Raw genomic sequence first — 23372 nt, forward strand, 5'->3', positions numbered from 1 at the left:
AACAACAATTGACATAGTTTTAAAAGATAGCTCCCCTTATACCATTCAAAAACACACAGAGCAACTCTTTGTGTTATAAAAATGTTGTTAAAAAAGATGTTATAAAATATGTTATAAAAATGAAGCCTGTGAAAATTCTACTTTTTTTAATGAACAGTGTCTGTCCTAATTAGGGTTTAACATACTTTGCCTCAAAAATGAAGAAATTAAAAAAATTGTTTTGTCTTTTGTGGTAGTGTAAAAATTTAGTGAAAGATGAATTTATTATGCTTCATATAAAATTTAATCTTTTGAACATCTTAAAATAATTTTATTTTATTTTGAAATTAAATTCATTTACTTATTGTATATCTTTAAAGAATTGAAAAAAATTGCATCTAACGTTTGTAAAATATGTGAATTTTAGATTTTTTTGACGTAGAAGCAGAGCTAGACTGTTGTTAATTGTTATTAATTACTTTAATTAAAAAAAATTGAATAAAGAGAACAAATTAAATGAGTTAAAACAGCTGCTTTGATGCTATAAAGAAACAATGATCTTCAATGAAGTTTTGTTTAGATATGACAATGATGAATGTATATGTTAGTTAAATGAAGGAAGAATATTGATACATAGTTTATTTTTGTATTGAAGATATTCATATTCCTTTTCTTTTAATATACATAGTTTTTTTTTTTTTTTAAATATTTTGAAGTATTATTTTTAAACCTCTAGCAAACTATTTTGATAGGCAAGCTTTTATTACTTGAAATCTATAAAATTCTGATTTTCTTGGCAGAGTTTCATAATGAGACTTGTTATCAAAGTATGTATTAATCGACAACTAATACATATATTTTAAAAAAAATTACAAAGTTTTAAAAAATATGTTTCAATCATTGTTTTACGTTTTTTTTTCTGCCACTATGTTTTTATCCATATTTTTTATTTATTTAACTTATAAATTAAGCAGAAGTGTTAAATTTAAGAGAATTGAAAAAAATATTTAAAAGACAGAGATGATTATCCCCCTCTTTTCCACTAATTTCTGCTTTAATATGATTTTTACCCGACTTCCAACTTTTGCTTGATACTTATCTGATTTCTCCTATAAAATGATACAAAGAATTTGATATCAGGAAATGAAATCTGGAGTTATGCAATTACAATAGTATCTCACTACAGCATGAAAAAAATAAAAAATTTTCTTTTGTTTTGTGTAAAAAGGTTACTACTGCCAAAAGAATGACACACTTCAGGGTAGCACAAAACTGTTGTATCTTGAAAAATTGTGGATTTTAAATGAAATAGTTACCACTAGAAGGCATCATTAAGTGATTATTCAAAAGTGCAATACCAAATTTGCAGATTGTAAACATTTTTCAAAACAGAAATCAAAATTTTATAAACTATGTGGAAATCCCATGCAATAACTTTTGAAAATGTAATTGACAAAACTGTTGAACATTCAAACGATCAAAAATAGAGTCCATCAAACAGTGATTCTTCCGGTATAAAGCAATGTGGCATTGAAAAATAAAAATTTTAAAAACCATGAAAATCCGTGGCAATAACTGGCAAAAATGTGAAAGTAAAACCTAGTGGGTTTATAGGGAATCATCAAAAATCGAGTGTGTCAGAAAGTGATCCTTCAAATATGTGAGTTTTCCGAACTCCTTATAATCGATAACAGTTGTAATCATGACTAGAAAATCAGTTCAAATCATAAGTAAAATTTCTGTTTAAATCAAAAATTGAAAATCATTTGAACCCTGATATAGAAAGTCTGGTCATACCAAAAGTAAAAAAATAATAACATTTCAAGGTTGAAATATAAGTAGAAAAGGTTATAAATCTAAGTAGAAATTAGTTTAAAGTGAAATTCGTAAGTTAAAACATACTGAAAAAACTGTATTGTAAATGCTGTGTAACTGATGAAGAAATTGGAAGGTAATATAGTTTAATGATGTTCAGGAAATATTGTAAAGTTATATTGCTATTTATAAAATGACTTGATTTATTACTAGAGGGGCCCTTCTATGTACACATGTATAATACACAGAAATTTCCTTTTTAAAACATTGCACCCTGATGACAGCTTTTGCTTTCGATTTCAGACAAATTCTTTTTTACATTTGTTATATATATGAAACATAACTTACTTATTAATCATATCAGTTCAGTCCAGTGTTTTAATTTGAACTTTATTGTTCTATTATCTAATAATTTTTAATATATTTTAGGCATGGCAGTAAAGTTTTAATTTGGAGCTCTTCACGTTTAGTGAGTCAAGTCCTTTATCAAGACCAGGTTGATGGTTTGCATATGGGCAAGAATGCTCTAAACTATGTAAGCAAATATGAACAAATGATATTTTAAAAAATTTATTTCAGTTTATATGTTCTGCACTTATCTGTTTGGTACATGTTTTCCCTTAACTTTTGACTACAAGGTGTCCATGCATCAAAGAAAAACCAAAACCTTGCATAAATTACTGCTAACATTATGGAAAGTTTCTGTTTTGAGTTAGAGATGCTTAAAAATACTTTATTTTAACTAATTTTCTGGTAAGCAATTTTCTTCTCCAAAGCATTCCCTTTGATGCATTAGAGAAAGATCATAGTTGAGACAATAAAAAAGTGACTTAAAGAAATGTTTGAGAAATAACCTTATATAAGTATCAAATTCCAAGTAAAGTAACATTCATGCATACTTTGCCACAGGGTCAGTACAAGCTGATTTTGAAATGTAAGTAAAAATATTTTTGGTGCCCTTTCCATTAAGGATAATATTAATAAATATATACAAAGTAAAATAACTTTTATTGATTTTAAATCTACAGTATTTATTAATTTTCAGGGTGCCTCACAGCAGGGAAAATAGAAAAAACCTGGAATTATCAGGGAATTTATTGATTCTGGAAATTTTTAAATAGTCCTGAAGTTTCGAATTGTTTATTCAGCAGTAATTCATCATTTTTTTCTGTTGTTTTCCAAATATGACTTGCAAAATGATATATTTAATGCATGATAATGGTGTGTGAATTTCAAATTTGGACTATCACTTTTTTTGAGGCGTTTGATTTGTGTTGATTCCATTGTAATTTCTCATCTTTTGATGATAGTTTTTTGAAAATTGTTTATAATTTTCAGCCCTCTTCACATGGTTTTTCAAATTCCGATATTTTTATACAATGCTAATAAGATTTGCAATTTGAGTCATTCGATTCAAGCGATTTCACCGTAATTTCAATTTGTTATATGATAGATTTTCGGCAATTATTCCTCCTTTTTTCACATAGTTTTTCAAATTATGATATTTTGATTTCTATGAATATTACGACATGCGAATTTGAGTTTTTGAGTTTACTTGGCATGTTTGATTAGTGGCAATTCCTTCGTAATTTCACATCATTTGATGATTGTTCCTTCACAACTTATTTACCAATTTTTTGGTTATTCAAATTCATATATTTTTAAAACGATGTCATTACAATGTAAGAATTTCAAATTTGAGTTACCGCTTTTTGATGTGTTCGATTCCATAGAAACTTCATGTCGATGAATGCACTGTTTTTCAGCTGTTATTTATAATTTTTTCCCCAGCTCTTTCCACGTGTTTTTTTTTTTAAAGTCTGATCTTCTATATACAATGCTATTTTAACATGCGTGCCTTTTGAACTTAATGAGTCACCTTTTGACTCTCTCTCAGTTCGCAGCAATTTTATTGTTAATATACGTCATTTAGTTATCGTTTTTTCAGCAGACGTATTGTCTCTTTTTTTTTAGTTTATTTCAGTGTGAGTTTTTTCTATTCCGATAGTTTTAATACCATATAATGGTTAGCGAATTTTGAATTTATAACCACTTTCTTACAGACTTGAGTCGCGAAGATTCAATCTCAAATCCACATAAAATTCCAATGTCCTTTTCGGCAGTTGTAACAGTTACTTATTGTTTTTTCAGCCATTTTATCATTATTTTTAAAATCTGGATTTTTTAAATATGTTATTATGACAAGCAACATTTTCAAAATACGAGAATCGTGCTAATTTAAAAACCAGTTTATTGAATGTGCTAATTTATTTGCAGAATTATTTTTAAGTTGCCCTTTGAAAAAAATGGGTTTTTTTAATAATACAATTATGGACTTCGTATATTTTGGGTTTCCTAAAAGCATTGCAAATTTATGTGAAATGCAATGCTTCTTTTTGTGACTAATGTTCTTTTTTAGGGAAATAGAATGCTTTATTTTTTTAGATATAGAATGAAACCTGCCTTTTTTTCAAATGCACAGTGTTTATTTTATAATATTAAACTGTCCATCGATATTATTTTTTGATTTTACTCTGATTAATTATATATTTTAAGTATTTATTTAATAAAATTCAATATTAAATATTATCAGCGTGATAGATGAAAAATCTTGGATTTGCAGGGAATTTGAAAATGTCTTCTCACTGGGCACCCTGATTTTTTTTCATAAAAATGTGATGCAAATTTCTTATATAATGTGCTTCTATTTTAAATTCTATTGAGCCAAAAAAGAATATCCTACCCATTAGTAATTTCAGAAGAACAATCAAAATATTGGACACCTATATTATAATCAAATTTTTGTTGATTTATCATTTATGCCATGTTTTCTCCGATGAAAAAAAATTATTTTTGTATACAATTATAAATTTTACCCTTTTTATATTTTTAAATTATTTAATTTTAATATGCCAAAATGCAAAACATGAATGAATCAATGTATACACATTGGATTATTCAGATGTGTACAGATATTTCCTTCAAAAGTTTCTTACTTGATTATGTGAATTCACAGCAATATATTTAATATAAATAATAGACTTTCTTTATTCCATTCATCTTAGAGTAATTTTCCTGTGTTTTATTTTTGAAAATTCTTTAAGAATAGCATCTGTGTCCAATTCGTTTAAAGTTTTCTATAGCCATGGTAGCTAAGCTATTTAAACGCTATTGAGATATTGTTGATCTCAAGCAAATTTTTATTGATCTCGGTTTTGAGAAACTTGCTACAGAAATAGGCTGAGTCAATATTGAAACAAGTCATAATACAAGATATAACTTTAAAGTTAGGCAGGTTTTTTGCTACGCCTGATGCAACACTGGTACCAAACGCATCGTACACTTCTTCAATGTTTTATTGAAAAGATATCAATGCTTGCTTCTATTCTACTATCCTAACCAGTGCTGCTAAGTGGTTTTAGCGTTTGTATTTTTGCATTTTTAGTAAAGACTTTCCACTGACAAACTAATACTGATTAAAAGTCTTTGTACTATCTGAATCATATCAACAGCTATTGGACAGGGCAAAGCAGCATCATTTGCGACAGGATTTAATGAGAGGTTTAAAATACCTGAGGCACTCCAACATGTTTTCCTTTAATATTTGAGTCATTTTCATAACCCTTCCCCTCATGTTTTAAGTTGAAAATTCATCCAAAAAGCATTCTGTTAATCCTTCTCCTGTAGTGCCTGTTACTGGAACAAATCCTAAAACACCTTCAATTGACATTTCTTCTTTATTATACATATCTCACTCTTAACGAGCAAGATTGGCAGACGTCACTTGGCGACTAAATGAAATAAAGTGTCTACCAAAACAGTTACCATCATTCCACTGCCTCTTTTTATCATTTGACACCCCATCCTCACCACCCCTTTGTTTCTGGAAATGCACCCACTTAATGGGCATTAGAATGTTTATTTTTAGTAATTTCTTTTTTTTATTTTATTTAAATGTTTGACAAGTTGTATGGTAATGAATTTTTTTTAAGGAATTTTTAAATAGGCTAAATTCAAACACAATAAAATTCAATCCTAACTTTTTTTCTATCTATTAAATGAAAGGATTTTATTTCTTAATTATTGTCTGATATATTCTTTAATGACTTTTTTATTGATAGTTTGTTTCAACATCCTTAAGATACCAAGTGATAATGAAGCATATCAAATGACAATGAAACGGGAATGACAAAAATAGTAAATAAACTCCTAAAAGTTATATTTGAAAAAAAAAAGTTGAACAATAAAATAAAATACGAAAAGGGAGTGATTAAAGGATATGATTTATCTGAGAAAATAGAAAAATTGAAAAAGTCAAATCAAATGCAAAAGATAAAATTAAAAATTAAACAATAAAATGAATGAAGAAAGAATGAACAATGAAAGAATACAGAGATAAATAAAACTGAGAGCAGAGACCTTAATACTTAATATGTTCAGCTCTCTTTTTCTCTAGTAAGCTTTATTGTCTTATTATTTATGTATTTTATTTCCTAATTTGCATGCTAATGTTTTAGTAGTTGCCATTAAATGGTTAAACTCCCTTTAACTCAGAAAGTCAGTTTGTTATTGTATGTAATTCCTCTTCTGCATTTTTGTCACTTTTGCAATTATTGTGATTTTTTTCCTCCTTTGGTTTTCCAAACTTGAGAAAAAAATTTACTGACTATTTTTTCTATTTACATAAAAGACATAGTTGTTTTTTTTTAACTTGCGTAACTATAATGAATTCTGTGAGTAACTGACTGACATTCGTGAAACAAAATATTAAATGTTTTGTACTACCAAAAATATACATCTTTTAAACTGATTTTATCCCACAGTATATTATCTTTTTTAGCTCAATCCACTGGTATAATTAAGTTTCCAAAATACTTGAAAATAATAGGATAATAAGGATAATTTAAAAATAGTTAAAAACTTGATAACTTACTATGTATGAAAAGTTGTAGTTTTATTCAATTAGAATTTTTTTTTGAAATTCAGATAAATTTTAAATAAAGTTACATTAGATCTCACTGAACAACATATATGTTATCAGTATGTCGCATTTTTGTTCCTAAATATTTCTGGAATAACGAATGACAGTAATTGCAACAAATTGATTACTGACTGATGGCCTGGTAACTGACAGATACTTCATATTTTCGTCAATATCCTTATGAAATAAACTTAAGTTGTGTAGTAAAATTTAATACATTTGTGTTGTTTTAAGCTAATTTTTAAAAATGAAGTTAAAAGGAATATAACTGAGTTCATTAAACTCTGAAATATTTAGTGGCATGCAGTCATGCAGTTGTGTCTGAATAACCTGGGGGCAAACTCCTCTCTTAAATACCTTTAAAATTAGGAGTATAATCACCGGAATACACTATTTCACGAAGAAAAAAAAACATTATAAAATATGTACTTTGTGATGTATCGCTGATAGTAACTCGCTGATCAATTTGATAAAACTTTGATTTATTGATAAATTTTATCATTATAGGCAATGCCTATTTAAATTATTTAAGAATTTTCATATTTCATACTTACCCTAAAAAGAGCCAGGCATAACGTTGTATCTCACAGCTATTCGTATTTTCAGTCTAAAAGAATCGCATGTTTTTGTAAACTTAGGCTATCTTGTGACAATTTGTTGTTTTCAACTGAACTCTGGGAAATATTACTTATTTTGAATTTTTAGTGTATTAATTTTGAAAAGTAAAGGAAGCACAATTTTTCAAGTAGTTACAAAAAATAAATAAAAAATTAAGTAGTATTTTTTTAAGGAGATATGTGTAAAAGTATGTTAATTTTTCTTGAACATATTTTTTACATTCAAAAGAAATTTATTAGATTTCTAGTATTGACCTTCTCATTTTTTAAAAGTATCATTTCCTTTAAATCAAATATAAAAAATAATGTATGTTTGTTTTAGATAAATTACCTATTTTGCTCATTTTGATTGAAATTTTGTGCATTAAATTGTTTTTGTTTATTTGAGTGGATTTAAAGTAAAAAGTATAACTAATTACCAAATTGCTAAATTGGCACAGGATGTCCTTTCTTTTTTTCACTTTTTTTTATCTTGTGCAAATGATGGTACTGATGTGTAAATCATTGATACTTTAAAATTTTTCAGGCAATTCAAATACTTCTTAATATGTATTGTAATGATCACATGAATTACAATGATGGTACTTGTTGTAGTAGTCCTGAGCCCATCACTGTGCTACAACTTATTACTTTTTCTTTTCTTGGTGTTAGGTAATTATACATATTTTAATTTATGTTAGTAAATCACTTTTTACACTCTTTCCCCTCTTATGAGTTTTTTTAAATTTCATTTTATAACCGTCACACACTGAACAGCCGACCCAATTTTTTGGGTTTACAACTACTAATGTTCAACTTTGTAGCCTTGATAGTAATATCGTCCATTTTTTTTAGCCAAAACCTGAAAAGTAAGCAATCTTTAAATTCACAGTGGTAATGAGTAACTAGTGAAATTTAAAAAAAAATAGATCTCATGTATATTACAATTATTTCAGGTAAGGATTTTAATGCAAAATGGTTAAATTTTCTTAGATTTATTAAATTCAGAATAGAAATTATTCAAAATACTCTTTAACTATTTATTGTTTCAAATTTTTTCTTTTATCTGACCAAATTGGCTGTTCAGCTGTAATATTCAGCCAGCTCGTAATAATGTTTTTTAAAAATTTAGTTTTAGTTAATGTTTGTTCTATGTTATCTTTTTCAAAATTGAAATATGTATTAACTATATAGCTGCTGTGTCTTAATTAATAAATTATATTTCTTTGTAAGTTTTTAAAATTTGCAGTGCAAAATAACGTTTCTTTTTATGGTTTTTAGACTAGTCTAATCGTATAATCTGCACTTTAAAGCCTTGTTTAATTTAATTTTATTTCTTATAAAACATATTTTACACATTTTTTTTACCATCAAAAACTAGATTTTGTTGCTATTCAATAGAAAATTATGGGTATCACCTGAAATATAGCCAAAATGTGGCCTGTATTTTCTTTCTTTCTTTTTTTTCCCTGGAAGAGCGAGAAAATTTATTTCTACAAATAAGTTGGAATCATATTAAAAAGTAATTATAAAAATAAATAAATTATTTATTTCTTCTCACAAGAATTTAATGTGCTAGTTAAAAATAATTTTATCAGTTGAATGCTTCTTTAGTGTTAAATAAAAACTATTAGTAAATACATATTAATTTTGTTTAAACCCTGTAACTTGATTGCTTCTTAAAGGAAATCAAAATGTTTTAATTGCCTGTAAATAATGTCATATTCTGATGAAGTTTTTATGCTTATTTCAAGATCAAAGCCATCAGAGTAAAACTTCATTTAAAGTGGCATTATAAGGAGTATTTGAACAATGTTTGAGCATTTTAATATCATTTGAACTACTAAATAATGAAGGAAAAAAATATATAATGAATGATTCAACAGTACAGAAAATCTATGCGAAAGGTAGCTTTTACTTTTTTGAGAAAGGTATTCAAACAAATAATACTTGATTTTTTTTCTTCCATCCCCCTTTCGAAATGTTAAACCCTTCCCTCTCGCTCTTGTCAAAATCACGGGTGTGCTTTCGTCTCCTATTTCTCGTACCCATGACATTTCTGGGCTAGAGCCTTTAAAAGTAATACATCAATGAAGATATAAATATATCCATCTCTTGTGCCCGGAATTTTTTAATTTCTTATTTTACACACTAATTGTCTGTATCAGACTATTTTTTAAAGTAACTGCAGATAGTTCATTTTAAACTTGCATCTCCTGCTTTTAAATTTATCATAAGTTTATCGTAAGTTTTATGCATTTCTGATTTAATGTTTAAAACGCTCATTTTTTAATTTTCCTTGCTTATTGGAAGACCAACATTCATTCTCAATAACATAAAAATGAATGTTGACTTCACCTAAAAAATTACATTTTTTAAGTTTCAAGCTAAAAAAAGTTCTAAAAATTAATGCATATAATGTATATCTTTTTCTTAATATAATTTCCTTGAATAAAAAATAGCACTTTCGTGACCCTTTTTTTGAAAATAATAAGATTGTTAAGGGGTTTAATAAAAGATAGAATAATGCTAGTTGCGTCAATCCACAAAGCAATCGTTGTTATTAGGTTTCAGTTATGGGAGGCTCAAATGATAGCAATTTTTGTCATCAATGACAGACTGAATATTTTTTGTGTGGCAGGGATGAATGACTTCCTCTAAAAAAACTGAAATCCGCTTTTTTCTCCTAATTTTTAAAACTGACCATGTTCAAAAAACTGGAATTTTTGGGGAGTCCAATTATTAGAGAAACACCCTTCCCCACGATTGCCATATCCCAAGCCGCCTGAGCGATAACCGTACGTGTAAAAAAATTTTCCCCCTTACAGTAGCCTCCTGAGAAAGAATGATTGTTGGGAGAAAATGGGTGGAGCTTCGGCAGGTGCGCTGTTGTCTTGACATTCACGACTTCCGCTGTAGCGAAAAAGATGAGGTTCTTAGTTGTAGAGTTCTCTGAGTTTTAAGCGGTTTCTTCTCGACAGCCAAAGAGCGATGCATATTGAATTTGCACATACATTCATTATAGTTCTCTCTGTTCCGCTCCTTGATTTTGGTCGTTCAGGTTTTTCTTTCTTTTCTTGTGTATTTTTCAAGTTGTGCATTGTAGATAGCTGCCAACTTTTAGTATGAAATCTTATTTGTTCCGAAAATATGATTTTAGGTCAAAATGTTCTAGTTTTTTAATATTCTAGCTCCTTTTCATGCCTAATCCCAATTTTCTTTCAACCAAGGACGGGTCTAAGAATGAGGAGCAGAGCATCTGATTTTTCCGTAAACATCGCAAAATTCTACGCATCTCAAGACCTATTCACGCACTTTTAAAATCCAATATTACAATTCATAATCATGGGGTTGTATTATCAAACATCGATTTTTCGTATTAATACCCGATTTAAAAACTACTCATTACGATTCTTATTCGCGTGATTTAAAAATTTTGCATCATGATTCATATTCACGCAATTTTAAAATCCAATATCGCGATTCTTGGAAGAAGCTTTTTTTTTTTTTTGAATCAGTTACTATAAAGATGTGATATTCTTCATTAGTAAGTAATTTAATTAAAACTGTTAGATCAAAAAATTATATTAAGTATCAAATGTGTATGGTTTGTAAATATATGGATATTTTGATAGTGATATTTAAATTTTTGATATTTTAATTTTCACTTTGTGTCATAATTACCCCTGATTAACTTATTATGCTTCGTATTCCTATTTTGTTTTTAGCAAGATGGCAGCTATGAGTAAGATAAATGTATTTTAACAATGGTAATCCTTTTGAAAGGCAAATACAGTGTGTATATTGAGGCGAAAGTTGGCGATTGTTTTAGTGTAAAATTATTGACTGGTTTAAACTTAAAATGCTGAATATTTAGCCGTAACTTCCTATAATTGCTTAATTTTCTTTAATATAGTAGTGGTCAAAGAATTTTTAAATTATATTTACATTTCACTGCCTAAATGCTCCTGCCACTTTTATATAAAATAAAAATCGGCAAAGTTATAAAAGCTATGCTTTTATATATCTCATTGATATCACAGTGTCATAATAGAACACTGCTCCTCCCAGTGACTGCATTGTTAAAGTTCAGCTTTTTTTTTTTATCCACTTTCATACCTGGTTTAGTTTTTAGTTATCTAGCTTCATTAACAATGTACATTGTACATTTAAATGGTCCTTGCTAATTTTCTTAGGAAAAAAAAGCAAATAATTTCTTCCACAAAGAGCACTCCTTCAGAATTAAAATCTAATTCATATGTTATGAATGCATAAACAAGCGCCTCAAAGGGACTGAAAGGTACACAGGTGAAGATAAAACAGGAAAAAATTTGCTGATGGATAGAAGTAAGGAAAAATAAAATAAAACAAAAAGTCTGTGAAGAAGAAAAGTATAATTCAGATAAGATATTTTTGTAATTTTCAAACTACAGAATCATTAAAGAGTAACAGAACTAAGATCATTAAAGAGTAAATGTGAATAAAATATACTTCATAGATGCCAAATTAAGAAAAGAATTCATACTAATTAAAGCAATTAAAAACAATACTTCCAGTGGAACAACGCGTTAAGCAGCTGAAAATCCGAAAGGAATTGAAACAAAAGAAACAATGAAAAATGAATAAATATGACAACTGAAGCTGACGTCTTCTGGGGATACCAGCTCCGGAAGCCATAAATGAAAAACCTTTTCTATTGAAAGAGCACGACAAATGTCTAAATTGCTCCCTCTGTACCCCAAAGGTTTTGCCAATGTCCAGGAAGAGATTACAATACAAAATATAAAATACAAATGTATAAAATCAAGACAAATACATAAGAATAACATGCACAAAAACTTACTTGAAACATAAATCCAATAACCAAATTACACTACTGACTGCCAGACAACAGCTAAATTAAAATAAACGAAAAAACTGCAACCCCTAATTTGCGCATAAGGAAGAAAAAAAGGATAGACCTTTGCGGTGCAGATAGATCAATCTAGACATTTGTTGTGCTCTCTTGATAGAAAAGGTTTTGCATTTATGGGTTCCGGAGCTGGTACCGCCTGAAGACGTCAGCTTCGGTTGTCGTATTTATTCATTGTTTCATAGATACCAAAGTATGCTCTGATGCCAAGAATAAAAAGGATAATTTGGAAATGAATGGAGAATGTGGAAGTTTCAACAGTAGACTGTAGGCAATAACTAGAGGATATCCTGATATTGCTCATATCTGTCATCTTCTTTAAATCTATGTTTTAAATCACATCTAATCTGACTACATAATTTGAAATTTTCAGACTTCAATATTGAGAGTAATATTTAAGTTTAAATATTAGTTTGAAACCCAATATGGGAAAAGAGGTCAGCATTTTAATAAAGGAAAAAGAGATGGCTGATAGGGTTATAATATTTATTGACAAAAATGCTGAATATGACTAATAAACAGCATTAAAGAGGCAGAAAAAAAAGAAAATCAATCATACTTGATAAAACATAAATTCCATTAAATTTAATTGCAATTATTTACTAAAACAAGAATTTATTTAACAAAATTTTATTCTTTATTTTCCTAGTCATGCTAAATTTTATTTAAAAAAAAATTTTTAATCCTAATTGTTGTGGATAAAAAAATTAATTATATAAAAGATTATTACATTGTTTATAAGTAACATATAGAAGGGAATGTACTTGCTGATAATATGTCGCGTGCAAAATAAAATAGATCATCTTTAAAGACTTTTTGTTCATATTTCAATAAGCTAAGGGCCAACCTTAGTCAGTGCCGGATTAAGTGTACGCGGGGCCCTTGGCCATTCAAATTATGGGGGCCCTTAGATTAATTTTTTTTCTCATATATTTTTTATTTATTCAAATATAAAAGTATTTATATATCTTTTAATTCAAGAAAGCATATTTAAAATTAAAATAAATAATAATAAATTGAATTTTACTTTATTTTCTTATATTAGAACTAAAAAATATTCCTAACATTTTATAATCATAACATATATATTTGAAATTGACTTTTTTTAAAAATGTTTTTCTTAATTTTTTTAATTTTATTTTCAGAAAATCCATTTTAAGGAGGCCCCTAATCATTGGGGGACCCAGGCCATGGCCTAGTCTGGCCTATTGGGTAATCCGGCACTGACCTTAGTAGTTCAAAGGGAGACCTGAAATATGCTAATTAATTAGTGTCAACTGTCAATTAAGTTATGGAATTGGATGCAAAAATGTACTTTCTTTGAATAAACCTACCTTTTGACAAATTTGGATTTTTTACTATCTAAATATGGGGGGTACTCACAAACTTTCAACCGTTCTCACAACTGAACCGTTAGGACCATATTTTGAGAATGTCACTACTTCCCATATTCTGATTGTCTAAAATCCAAATACATTAGGAATAGGTAATTTTTCTGAGAAAGTATACTTTTGTAACTGATTCCATAACTTAATTTAATAGTTAGGATTAATTTGGATATTACCCTACTTTTGTAACTGATTCCATAACTTAATTTAATAGTTAGGATTAATTTGGATATTTGATAACAAATATGCTAATTAGTATTATGCCCCTTAAAATTATTAAGATTGGCACTTAGTTTGTAAAATCCAATGATTTGGACCAAAGTTATTTACGGTGATATCTTTATTTTTCACACTGTTTAGTGCGTAAAAGTTCATCACCCAGTACAACTTTTGATCAATTGGTTGGCTTAGTACGTACGAGACTTAATGGTGTGAGGGCCTAACCCTAAAAATGGGGGGGAGGGCGCAATTTGGGAAATATGGTCCCAATAATTTAGATAGATCAGTTGAAAGCTCTATCGTATGCCTTTTAAGACAGAGGGGTGCCATCTATGGCCAAGAATTCTAATTCTGCCGCACCCTACATCACACCCATTTATTAGGCGGACCCATCCAGTCATTCATCCACAGATCGTAATTCTAACCTGAGTCAGGGAACGATCAATCTCCAATTCAGTACCCCCAGATGTATTCATTTGTTATGGGAACATGGAGGACTATGCGACTTAACAGATTTTACATGCATCAGTCACCATTTACTACACGGGAGGTCTTGAAAGCTTTGACCCCTTAATGTTAATTTTATTTTTTGCATATTTCACGATATCTCAAAAAACTTTGTAAGTAAATTAAAATATTTACACACAATTATTAAATTTGTTTGTCCAAAGATAGCGAGTTCTATATAAGAAATTATTTCGAATAATTTATTATTAAATGATGTTAATAGTTGAAAAAAATTTTAATTGTCGGATATACCAATTTTTATATTATTTTAAAGTATGTAAATTTAAATACTAATTACAACATTTGAATGAAATCAATTTAATAGTTTCCGAGTTAGCCAATTTTGAAAAATGGTATATTTAAAATTTGATTTCTCTCATTTATATGTTGGATTTTTTTACTTGAAATGTCCTCTACTGTTTAATTTAAAATTTTCTATTGTATTTTTTAATATCTTATGTATAAGTATCCTATTTTGTAACTTAAATTATCTTATTTTAACAGTTCTGTGATTCATTTAATTACATATTTAAGGTTAGGCCCTCAAACAACTAAGATGAATCTTAATAAATGTTACTGTGGTGTCCTTTTCTTTGTATTTGTGCATTCTATTTTCATTAATATGCAATCAAAAACGTTTTTCGAGTTATTAAAGTTTTATTCAGAATTTTGAGATTTTTATACCCTTTTAAGTACAATACTCTTACTATATTCAGTTTCTAAAACACTATTTCTTATTTAACTTTTTTTTAAAATTCTTTTAAGTACATGATGCAGAAAAAAAATTTTATAAAATTAAAACTTGCATTTTTAAAAAGAAAATTGTGTTTTTTCAAATATTTATTTTAAATTTTTTTTCCTTAAAAAATAGAGCTTGATTGAATTAGATGTTTAAAAAATATAATTGAAAGAAAAAAATGATTTTTTTTTATTTTTATCAGAATCTCATGGAGGTTAAAGTTTGAAAAAAAAGTAGATAAAAGCAAAAAAAGTGTCATAACTTAATGCAAAAATTTAAATCATAATCTGATTGTTTAGTTTTCGATTATGATTACCAGATATGTTTGAGTTTGATTGTTATAGCTCTGGTTAGCAAAATATAAATTTTCATACACCAACCATTGAACAGCTAGATTATGATTTTGATTTATCAATAATGTGAGCTTTCATGACAAAAAATTTTAAGATTTTGTTATAAAAAGAGCTTACAAAGTTGTTTTGGTCTAGAATTCATATTATTTGTACTATTTTTGTTTAATATCTTTAGCTCAGAGCAATTGCACTTTTAATTTTTTTTCTTTCACTTTTACCTAATTCTTCCATGGGTGACTTAAAATTGAAGGTTATGCAAAACTTCTAATTCTATTAATTTTTGTATCATTAAAATTTTTAAATTTGATTGTTAATATATTTACAATTTGAAGGCATTTTATATAAATGTGATGAAAAATGTTAAGTACATGGAGATGAAGACCTGCCAGCATAGTTCTGCTTCATTCTAAGCATTTATGTTTAAAAAGTTTTGATAAAAGTTTGAAAAAATTTTCAATCAAAAAATTAGTGGCACACCATTGAATTTTCATAGATATGTATAGTAACTTTGTTTTATATAATTTCCAAAACAAAATGTATATGTTCACAAAAATATAGGTGCTCAATTTTTCTTTGATGACAAAAAAAAATCTTTTTTTTTTCTAGTGTATTGATTGGTTTCAAAATAATATTTAAAAAATAAATTGAAGGTTATGCTAACAATGCTACATTCTAGAAATTCAAATACACAATTTTCTCTATTAAAGTACCAATTTTTATATTGTTCGCATTCCAGTTATTACACATAGTTATACAATGACATAAAAATGACATGCTATTTCTAGAAATGTCCATACATAATTTTTTTTATTTTAAAAAACTTAATTTGCTGGAAGTTACCAACATAGAGAACCATTCTTATTTTTGATTTTTTTTAAAGTAGTTTTAGTAATAAATAGTTATATTATAATTATGAAATGAAGTTAATTTCTGAAATGAAATAATTTTGCAGCTGTTGTATAGCTTTAGCCATGGTGGTTCATTATAGATGGATTTACAGAAAAATTGTTCCTGCCAATGATCAAATTTTACCCAGCCAAGTTGGCAATGGTAAGAAGACTAAAAAATTTCATATTTTCTTCTTTGGTATGACTTTTTTTTTTATGAAATTAAAAATAATTTGGAATGGTTGAATTCATTCTGTTTTCTTTACTGCTTTACTTTATTAAGCAATGAAGCCTCTAAAAATTCATTCTTAAATTAATAGATACCTATTTTTTTTTTCAATTTTCCATTAAATAAAGAAAGGAAACTATGTTAAAAAATTGCTCTAGTTAATATAAAAAATATCTTCATATGAATGATATGATCACTTATTTTGCAAACTTTATAAGTTATCTTCTTACCACAACTTTTGATATACTTGTGGACTAGATCTATTACATTCAACCCAGTCAATAGCAGATTTAAGTTGGAACAAGTTAGAGACAAGCTGAAATTTTATCATTCATCAGTACCTAATGAGAGAAATATTTCTTTAAAAGTCCCTACCCTTCCCCTGTTTTTTCCCTGCCCCTCTTAAATGATTGTTTTACATATACTAAGAATTATGATCTGCCACTATTCTCTCTTAATTTATAAAATATATATAATTTTATTCCTAAAATTCTTTTTTTTTTTTTTTAAATGAGTGTTCCAATTTTTCAAAGAATATGTCTTTGCAAATGATTGCTTAAATAGGAATGATTTATAATTTTATTTTTTATTGCTTTAAGAGAACAGTATTTCAGTTTTGATAATATCTCTAAAAAATCGATAAAAAAAGTTGTAGACCACTTTCAAAAGATTTGTATACTTTTACATACTAAACTCACCCTCCTGTCAATAATCATTCAAATATTATTGTGTGTGCATTTTCATTTTTATGTCCTTTTTTTTAGGAAGCCAAGAAACTACTCTCTTTGAATTATGCACAGCTCTTGGTCGTTTAGGAATTGTGATGTCCTACTTTTTTCTATGTGACAGGTAATAACAAATCAGCAATGTACCACAATAATAAAATCTTATAAAGCTAAGAAGTAAATCTGCCTGTTTTTGGTTCACAATTATCTATGTTCTTTAGAGAGAGACAATTTTTTCATGATTTGTTTTAAAGTTCTGCTGCATGTGATGAAAGTTACGAAAGTAAGTACAAATTGTATCCAGTTTTGGTTAGTTATTTTAATGTAGATCTTAAACATATTAAAAATACCCTATTGGCAATCCCAAAATTGGAAGAAAACTCCACAGGTGAAAATATAAGCACTCTTTTTTTTTTTAAATGTATTTACAATGCGGATAATGCTTCTGTTATTCAGGGAAATGAAAAGGGTGTTTCATTTTTAGAGAAAAAGAAAGGAGAACATTATATCTATTAAATGCTACTGTGCCATTTAATACACTTGGTGTCCGAAAAAGCAGTTGCAACTCTCCCTGTGAAGATAGAGGAGGTTTTGATTGATATTTTGTACTATTTAAAAAAGAATGTTAATTTTAATGACTCTCTTAAATAATTTCAAGAACTGTATGGTAAAGAAGCCCTAAAAGTGCTGAAATATGTGTTAACAACTAATTGTCACTAGGACGAAGCATGATATTATTGGTTAATCAATGGGATCCACTTATGAGTTTTTTTAGAGCTGAAGTTTCTTCTTGCAATGTGCCTTCTACTTTGTAGATGTACAAAATCCCTGAGGTTATTGATGGAGAAATAAAGCACAGAAGATAAATCAATAGTTAAACCTGTAGTGCCAAAGAAGAAAAATTTTGCAGCAAAAAATGTGGTTCCAATCAAAAAACATAAAACTAAATTTAGTTCAAATTTATCCAAGAAAGAGAAAATTTTTGTTTTTTAGCTTCAGAAATAGATGTAAATAAAAGTTACAGTTTATTTATTTTGAGTACTATTTTTACTTTTGAATAGATTAATGTGATTTTGCAGTCAGATTCCCCACAAATTCTTCGGTTAAGAACTTTCCTTTTAGAGCTGTTGAAAGAACTTTTTCTAAGTTTGTGAAACCTTCTGAAGGTAAAGGAAAAGAACTGACAGATGTCAGTTTTAATTTTTCATCTAGCCATAAGGATAGCTGATCAGAATCAGCATCCTCTAGACATAAGGATCAGCATAGTATAATCATAGATAGCGCTACTCAGGAACTAATTTCAAAATGTCCAGAAGAAGAGAAAATATTTATGCAGCAGTAATAAGATATTACTACCTGCGAGTATATAATTAAAAAATTTTCCTTAAATAATGAAATGTTAAAACATTCTTGACTTAAATAAAATTGAATATTCCAGTTTTGGTAAGCATAAGATATCTTGTAGATTTGTTCCATTTTCTGTTAACAGCAAAAAAGAGGGGGAAACTAAGCTTGCAACAATGGATGAATCAAAAGCAATTTTACCAACTTTAGTTAGAGGATCTCAGTGAAATAACTGTTCCAGGTAAACCAGCTCATGAGTGAGAGCAGTGATAAATGAAAGGTGCTGATGGCATGTTTAAATATGATAAATTGGCAAATATTGTTTTGTCTATTCTGCTTATTCCTGATTCCAATACAAAATGTGAGAGAGTTTTTACTTTAGTGAGGAAGAACCGTACTAAATCTAGAACAATTATGTCAATCAAAACTTTAGAAAGCCTGTTGTTATTAAAAGCCAGATTTTTTAAAATGAGTCATGAGCAAGTGTTTGAAGATGATTTTTTGATTAAGGCAACAAAAAAAAAAAAAGCCACTGCAGTTTCTTTAAATTCAACTTCCTTAAGTGCTGATTTAAAAGAAAACTTTTGAAGAAACATTCTTTTGTTTTGTAAATAGCATATTATGAAAAGTAAACCCTGTTGCATCTTTAAATTCATCTCTATCTTCTTCATACGATGGTGATTTTTTTTAAAGAAGACTTTTAATGAAGCATTTTTTTTATTTTGTATATAGAATTTATTTTAAGTCTCATCATTATGATAGTTTTTTTTTTAGAAAAGGATTATTAATGCATTAATTTATAATTTTAATATTAATTGGAAATATGATATAACAAATTTCTACTCTTAGCTTTTGTGACTATTGAAAAAGTTCTTTTTGTTCCAAAGAAATTATATCTTGGTAAGTCTTAGTTATCTGCTAAATATTGTTAGTAAATTAGATTTTATTATGTGCAAATAAGATATATAAAAAAAATTGTGTAACCAAAATTTAAATTATTGAGATGCTTTTTGATGATTCTGTTTTTTTTCCTAAATAACCAAACAAATAAAATAGAATTTGCTTTTTATTTTAATAACGTTCTTATTTGAATAGCATTGCAATGAGTTGTATTTATAATTAATTTGTAATGTAATGTTACTTTTCAATTAGTTCTCATAAAAAGTTTAACTGATTCTAGTTTTTATAAGTTGGCAAGTATGCCTATCTTCCCTGATGTTTAGGACTGAGATCTTAAAGCCTTATATAAGATTCTTTAGAGGCACTGCTGATTTCCAGTTCATTTTGATTGACATGCATCCACAGGGGTCTGGTATGGTTGAGGAATATTTTGAAGTTGGAGTTATTCAGAGGATATTGTGACCTGACATATTTCCTTACCTGAATTCCATAAAGCTTTTCTGAGATACTCTTAGCAGAACAATTGCAGCTCGTCACATCCTTCCCTGTGACCTCTTGGTACTTAGAATTTTTTTAAAGGAGGAGTAGGATGTATTGTCCCAAAACTTTTGTCAATCTTGTAAATAGTATTAAAGTTCATTATATCAACTTGCATTGCTGTCAATGAGGATCAAACTCTATGAAACCTTCCGAAAGTGCCATTTAGCTACATCATTCTGTGATGCCCATTAATTTAAGCAATTACCCTATTCCTATTGTTAGAGGTCATGCTATTACCTTATTCCTATTGTTTTCATACTTTGATCTAATTTCATGTTAAATTTAATTTGATTAGGTTCCCTATTATTGAGTACTCCCCAAAAATAGTGTTTTTTTCCCCTTAACTTTTAAGCATATACAGTCGGACCTCAATGTAACGAAGTCGCTAAATCCCGATAATTTTTTTTTTCTTTGTGTCTATGACATAGCCCAATCAAATGTTTCCATGCGTCTTGATTACTGCTTCTGCGATTTGCTTGATGTTGTCGTCATAAAGGTCTATCAATGACGGCAAGACTCTAATTTCTCTCAGATTAGCACTCATTGCTGGACACTCAAAGATGTGGCATGGTGTCAGCTGCGTATCTAGGCAATTTCCGCAATTCCTATATACTTTCTTGCCCTCTCTAATCCTGATAATAAGTTCGATAAATGGAAAATTCGTTAAATAGAAAATCATCCTTTGAAATACTTAAATGACACAAATTTGGTTTCAAATTCATAAACGCTAGAAATAATTAAAATAGCAATGGATGCACCTTTATATTGTAAAGTAGTATCTACTATTTATTTTATAAATCTTAATCATAAAAGAAATCTGCATGGAAAGCAAGAATAGAGCAAAACATTATCCAGTGTTACACAATCATGCTATATACATTTTCAACTAAAAAAAAATTTAAAAAAGCTAAATTTATGCATAAAATTATAGCTGCATTTATTATAAAAGTAATTTTAAACATATATTACCACATGCGTTCTAAAGTTTAATTGCTACTGATAAAATCCGTTAATTTTGTCGTTTATGTTTGAGTTTTTTGTTTGAACTCTGAACAAAAAGAGAAAAAGTGATTTTACTGCTTTCTCTAAAAGTTAAGTTGCTTTGAAATTCAATTCAAGGTTATTTCCCCCATTAAATGCGTTAACAAGTTTAAAATGTTCTGAAATATTTTGGGAAATAGGGAAAGTGGATCTCAAAGAAAAGTTCGTTAAATAGAAAATTCACTTTGCTATTTGGAAGTTATTTTACAAAGAAATTTCCAAAATGCTCTTGGTTCCTTGAAATAATTTGCAAAGTAGAGAAATTCGCAAAAGGGAAGTTTGTTATATAGAAGTCCGACTGTATATTATATATGATTAATTCTATCTATTTAATAAATATATATATTAAATTATGAATAAAGCTACTTGTGAACAATATACATTGTTTATTTATAAGTATTAATATACTTATTCAAGAATCATATTTATACTTTTGTTTCACTACATACCTCTTTTATATGACTTTGAATATCAGGCTAACTATACTTTATAGGTTGATATTAATTTATGCATAACAAAATGAAATACACTACTAATTATACTATGAATTTCTATTTTTAGGACTAATTTTTTCATGAAAGAAAACAAGTATTTCTCATATACTAACTTTTTCCTTCCATTGGGATATCTCTTTGTTCTCGGAATATTTTTTACTGAAGAAAGCCAATATGTAAGTGTCTCTTATGTTTTCCTTTTTAATGATTGGGTTTCAGATTTTCCTGTCAATCAACACCTGACAACTAATTAACCTTTTAACTGTTATGCATTCTAACAGGAATGTATAAGAATAAATGTGTCATATTTGCTTGACAGTCATTCAATTAACTCTCATGTATCATTATATACTTATGCTAGTGAGAAATAGTTAGTTAGAAAATACTCTGAGAGAAATATTACTAATATCATATCTTAATTATGTTATTTGTGGTTAAATTACTATTTGTCCGAAGTACAAAGTTTGTCCAAAGGACCATGTTTGCTTTTCCAAGATATTGATAAAGCTGTGATAACAGTGAACTTTAACTTTGTATAAATTGACCACTTGTGCTTTTACTCATTAACATTAATTTATTGAATGTAAAATTTTTAAAAGCTTCACTAACTTTAAAGCAAAAGCTCAATCAACCAGAATTTTCAATGAGTGAAAAAAGTTTTGTTTCTTTTTTTCAATTTATCTTCTGTAAATATGTATATAGTAACAAAAGATTAATTGGAACAGATGAAAATCTACCATAATATATGAACACTTGTTCTTAATGGAATAAATGCCCCCTTTAATTTCACTAAAATATAAACAAGCAGTTAGCACTGAAAGAGCGCTAACCTCTAAACTGCATAGCTGCATCAGGATCAAGCTACGAGAAAGATACAAAGAATCCGTCGCCTCAGTAAAGAAGTGGGAAGTGAAGGGAAATAGCAGCAAAAAAACTGGTGATTTAGTATGAATAGCAGAAAAATTGCAGGTAATTTAGTGTGAATAGCAGAAAAGGTGAAATTATTTGAATTGGGATTTAGTTTGTACCTTATTAAAATTCCTTTAAATTAAACTCATTACTACTCTATCAATGATAATTTACTGAAAAATAAAACAACAGCAAGAATAATAAGTTCTGAGTAGATTGCACCAAATGCAGATAATTTTTCTTTCTGTCTCTCTTTTCTTCCTTTTTGCAGTTTCAGTCTATTTGCAATTTTTGCAGTCTCCTACTCTGAAGCTTCCAGAAGTTTTCTATATTTCCGCAGTTCAGATCCAGATAATTCACTTTTAGAATATATCTTTTTTCCTAAATAAAATTACAAAACTTAAGATCAATAGTAACCTTTCAGTGCCGTAACTTCACCCCTCGGGGCCCTGGGGTAAAAATTTTTGGCGGGGGCCCTTTCAAAAACTTTCAGTACTCCATCGCTATAACGGTCATTTTAGCTATTTATGTATTATGTTAGCGAATATGTTTATGAAAACAAGTTATTTGTTCGCATATAAATTGAATAATCATTGTAAGTTTTCCACATGGCAAAATACGAAATTTCAGCGAAATTGATTAATCCTGAGAAATTAAATTTTAAAAAGTCGTACTTATAAAACTCAATTTCTCAAAAACTATTCAACCAATTTCGCTCAAATTTTGAATTTTCCATGTGGAATTAGATACTTTAAAATGATACCAAAAAAAAAAAACTACTATATGCCTTACGATTCAAAAGTTTTCAGACTAT

At 28.0% G+C, this 23372-nt stretch overlaps 1 protein-coding gene across 2 annotated transcripts in view; it reads left to right on the plus strand.

Annotated features, from left to right (window-relative positions):
* Positions 1-23372, plus strand: part of LOC107436980 (N-acetylneuraminate (7)9-O-acetyltransferase) — a 63698-nt gene that overhangs the window by 5751 nt on the left and 34575 nt on the right. For both annotated transcript variants that reach the window (XM_043042142.3, XM_016048829.5), the window contains exons 5-9: positions 2224-2329; positions 7919-8043; positions 16442-16539; positions 17370-17454; positions 21717-21825. In XM_043042142.3, the coding sequence (XP_042898076.1) occupies positions 2224-2329; positions 7919-8043; positions 16442-16539; positions 17370-17454; positions 21717-21825 (523 nt within the window). The remainder of the gene's footprint in view (positions 1-2223; positions 2330-7918; positions 8044-16441; positions 16540-17369; positions 17455-21716; positions 21826-23372) is intronic.

Source organism: Parasteatoda tepidariorum, chromosome 11, assembly GCF_982258835.1.
Source record: "Parasteatoda tepidariorum strain Cologne lab strain chromosome 11, Ptep-v5.0, whole genome shotgun sequence".
Taxonomy (NCBI): domain Eukaryota; kingdom Metazoa; phylum Arthropoda; class Arachnida; order Araneae; family Theridiidae; genus Parasteatoda; species Parasteatoda tepidariorum.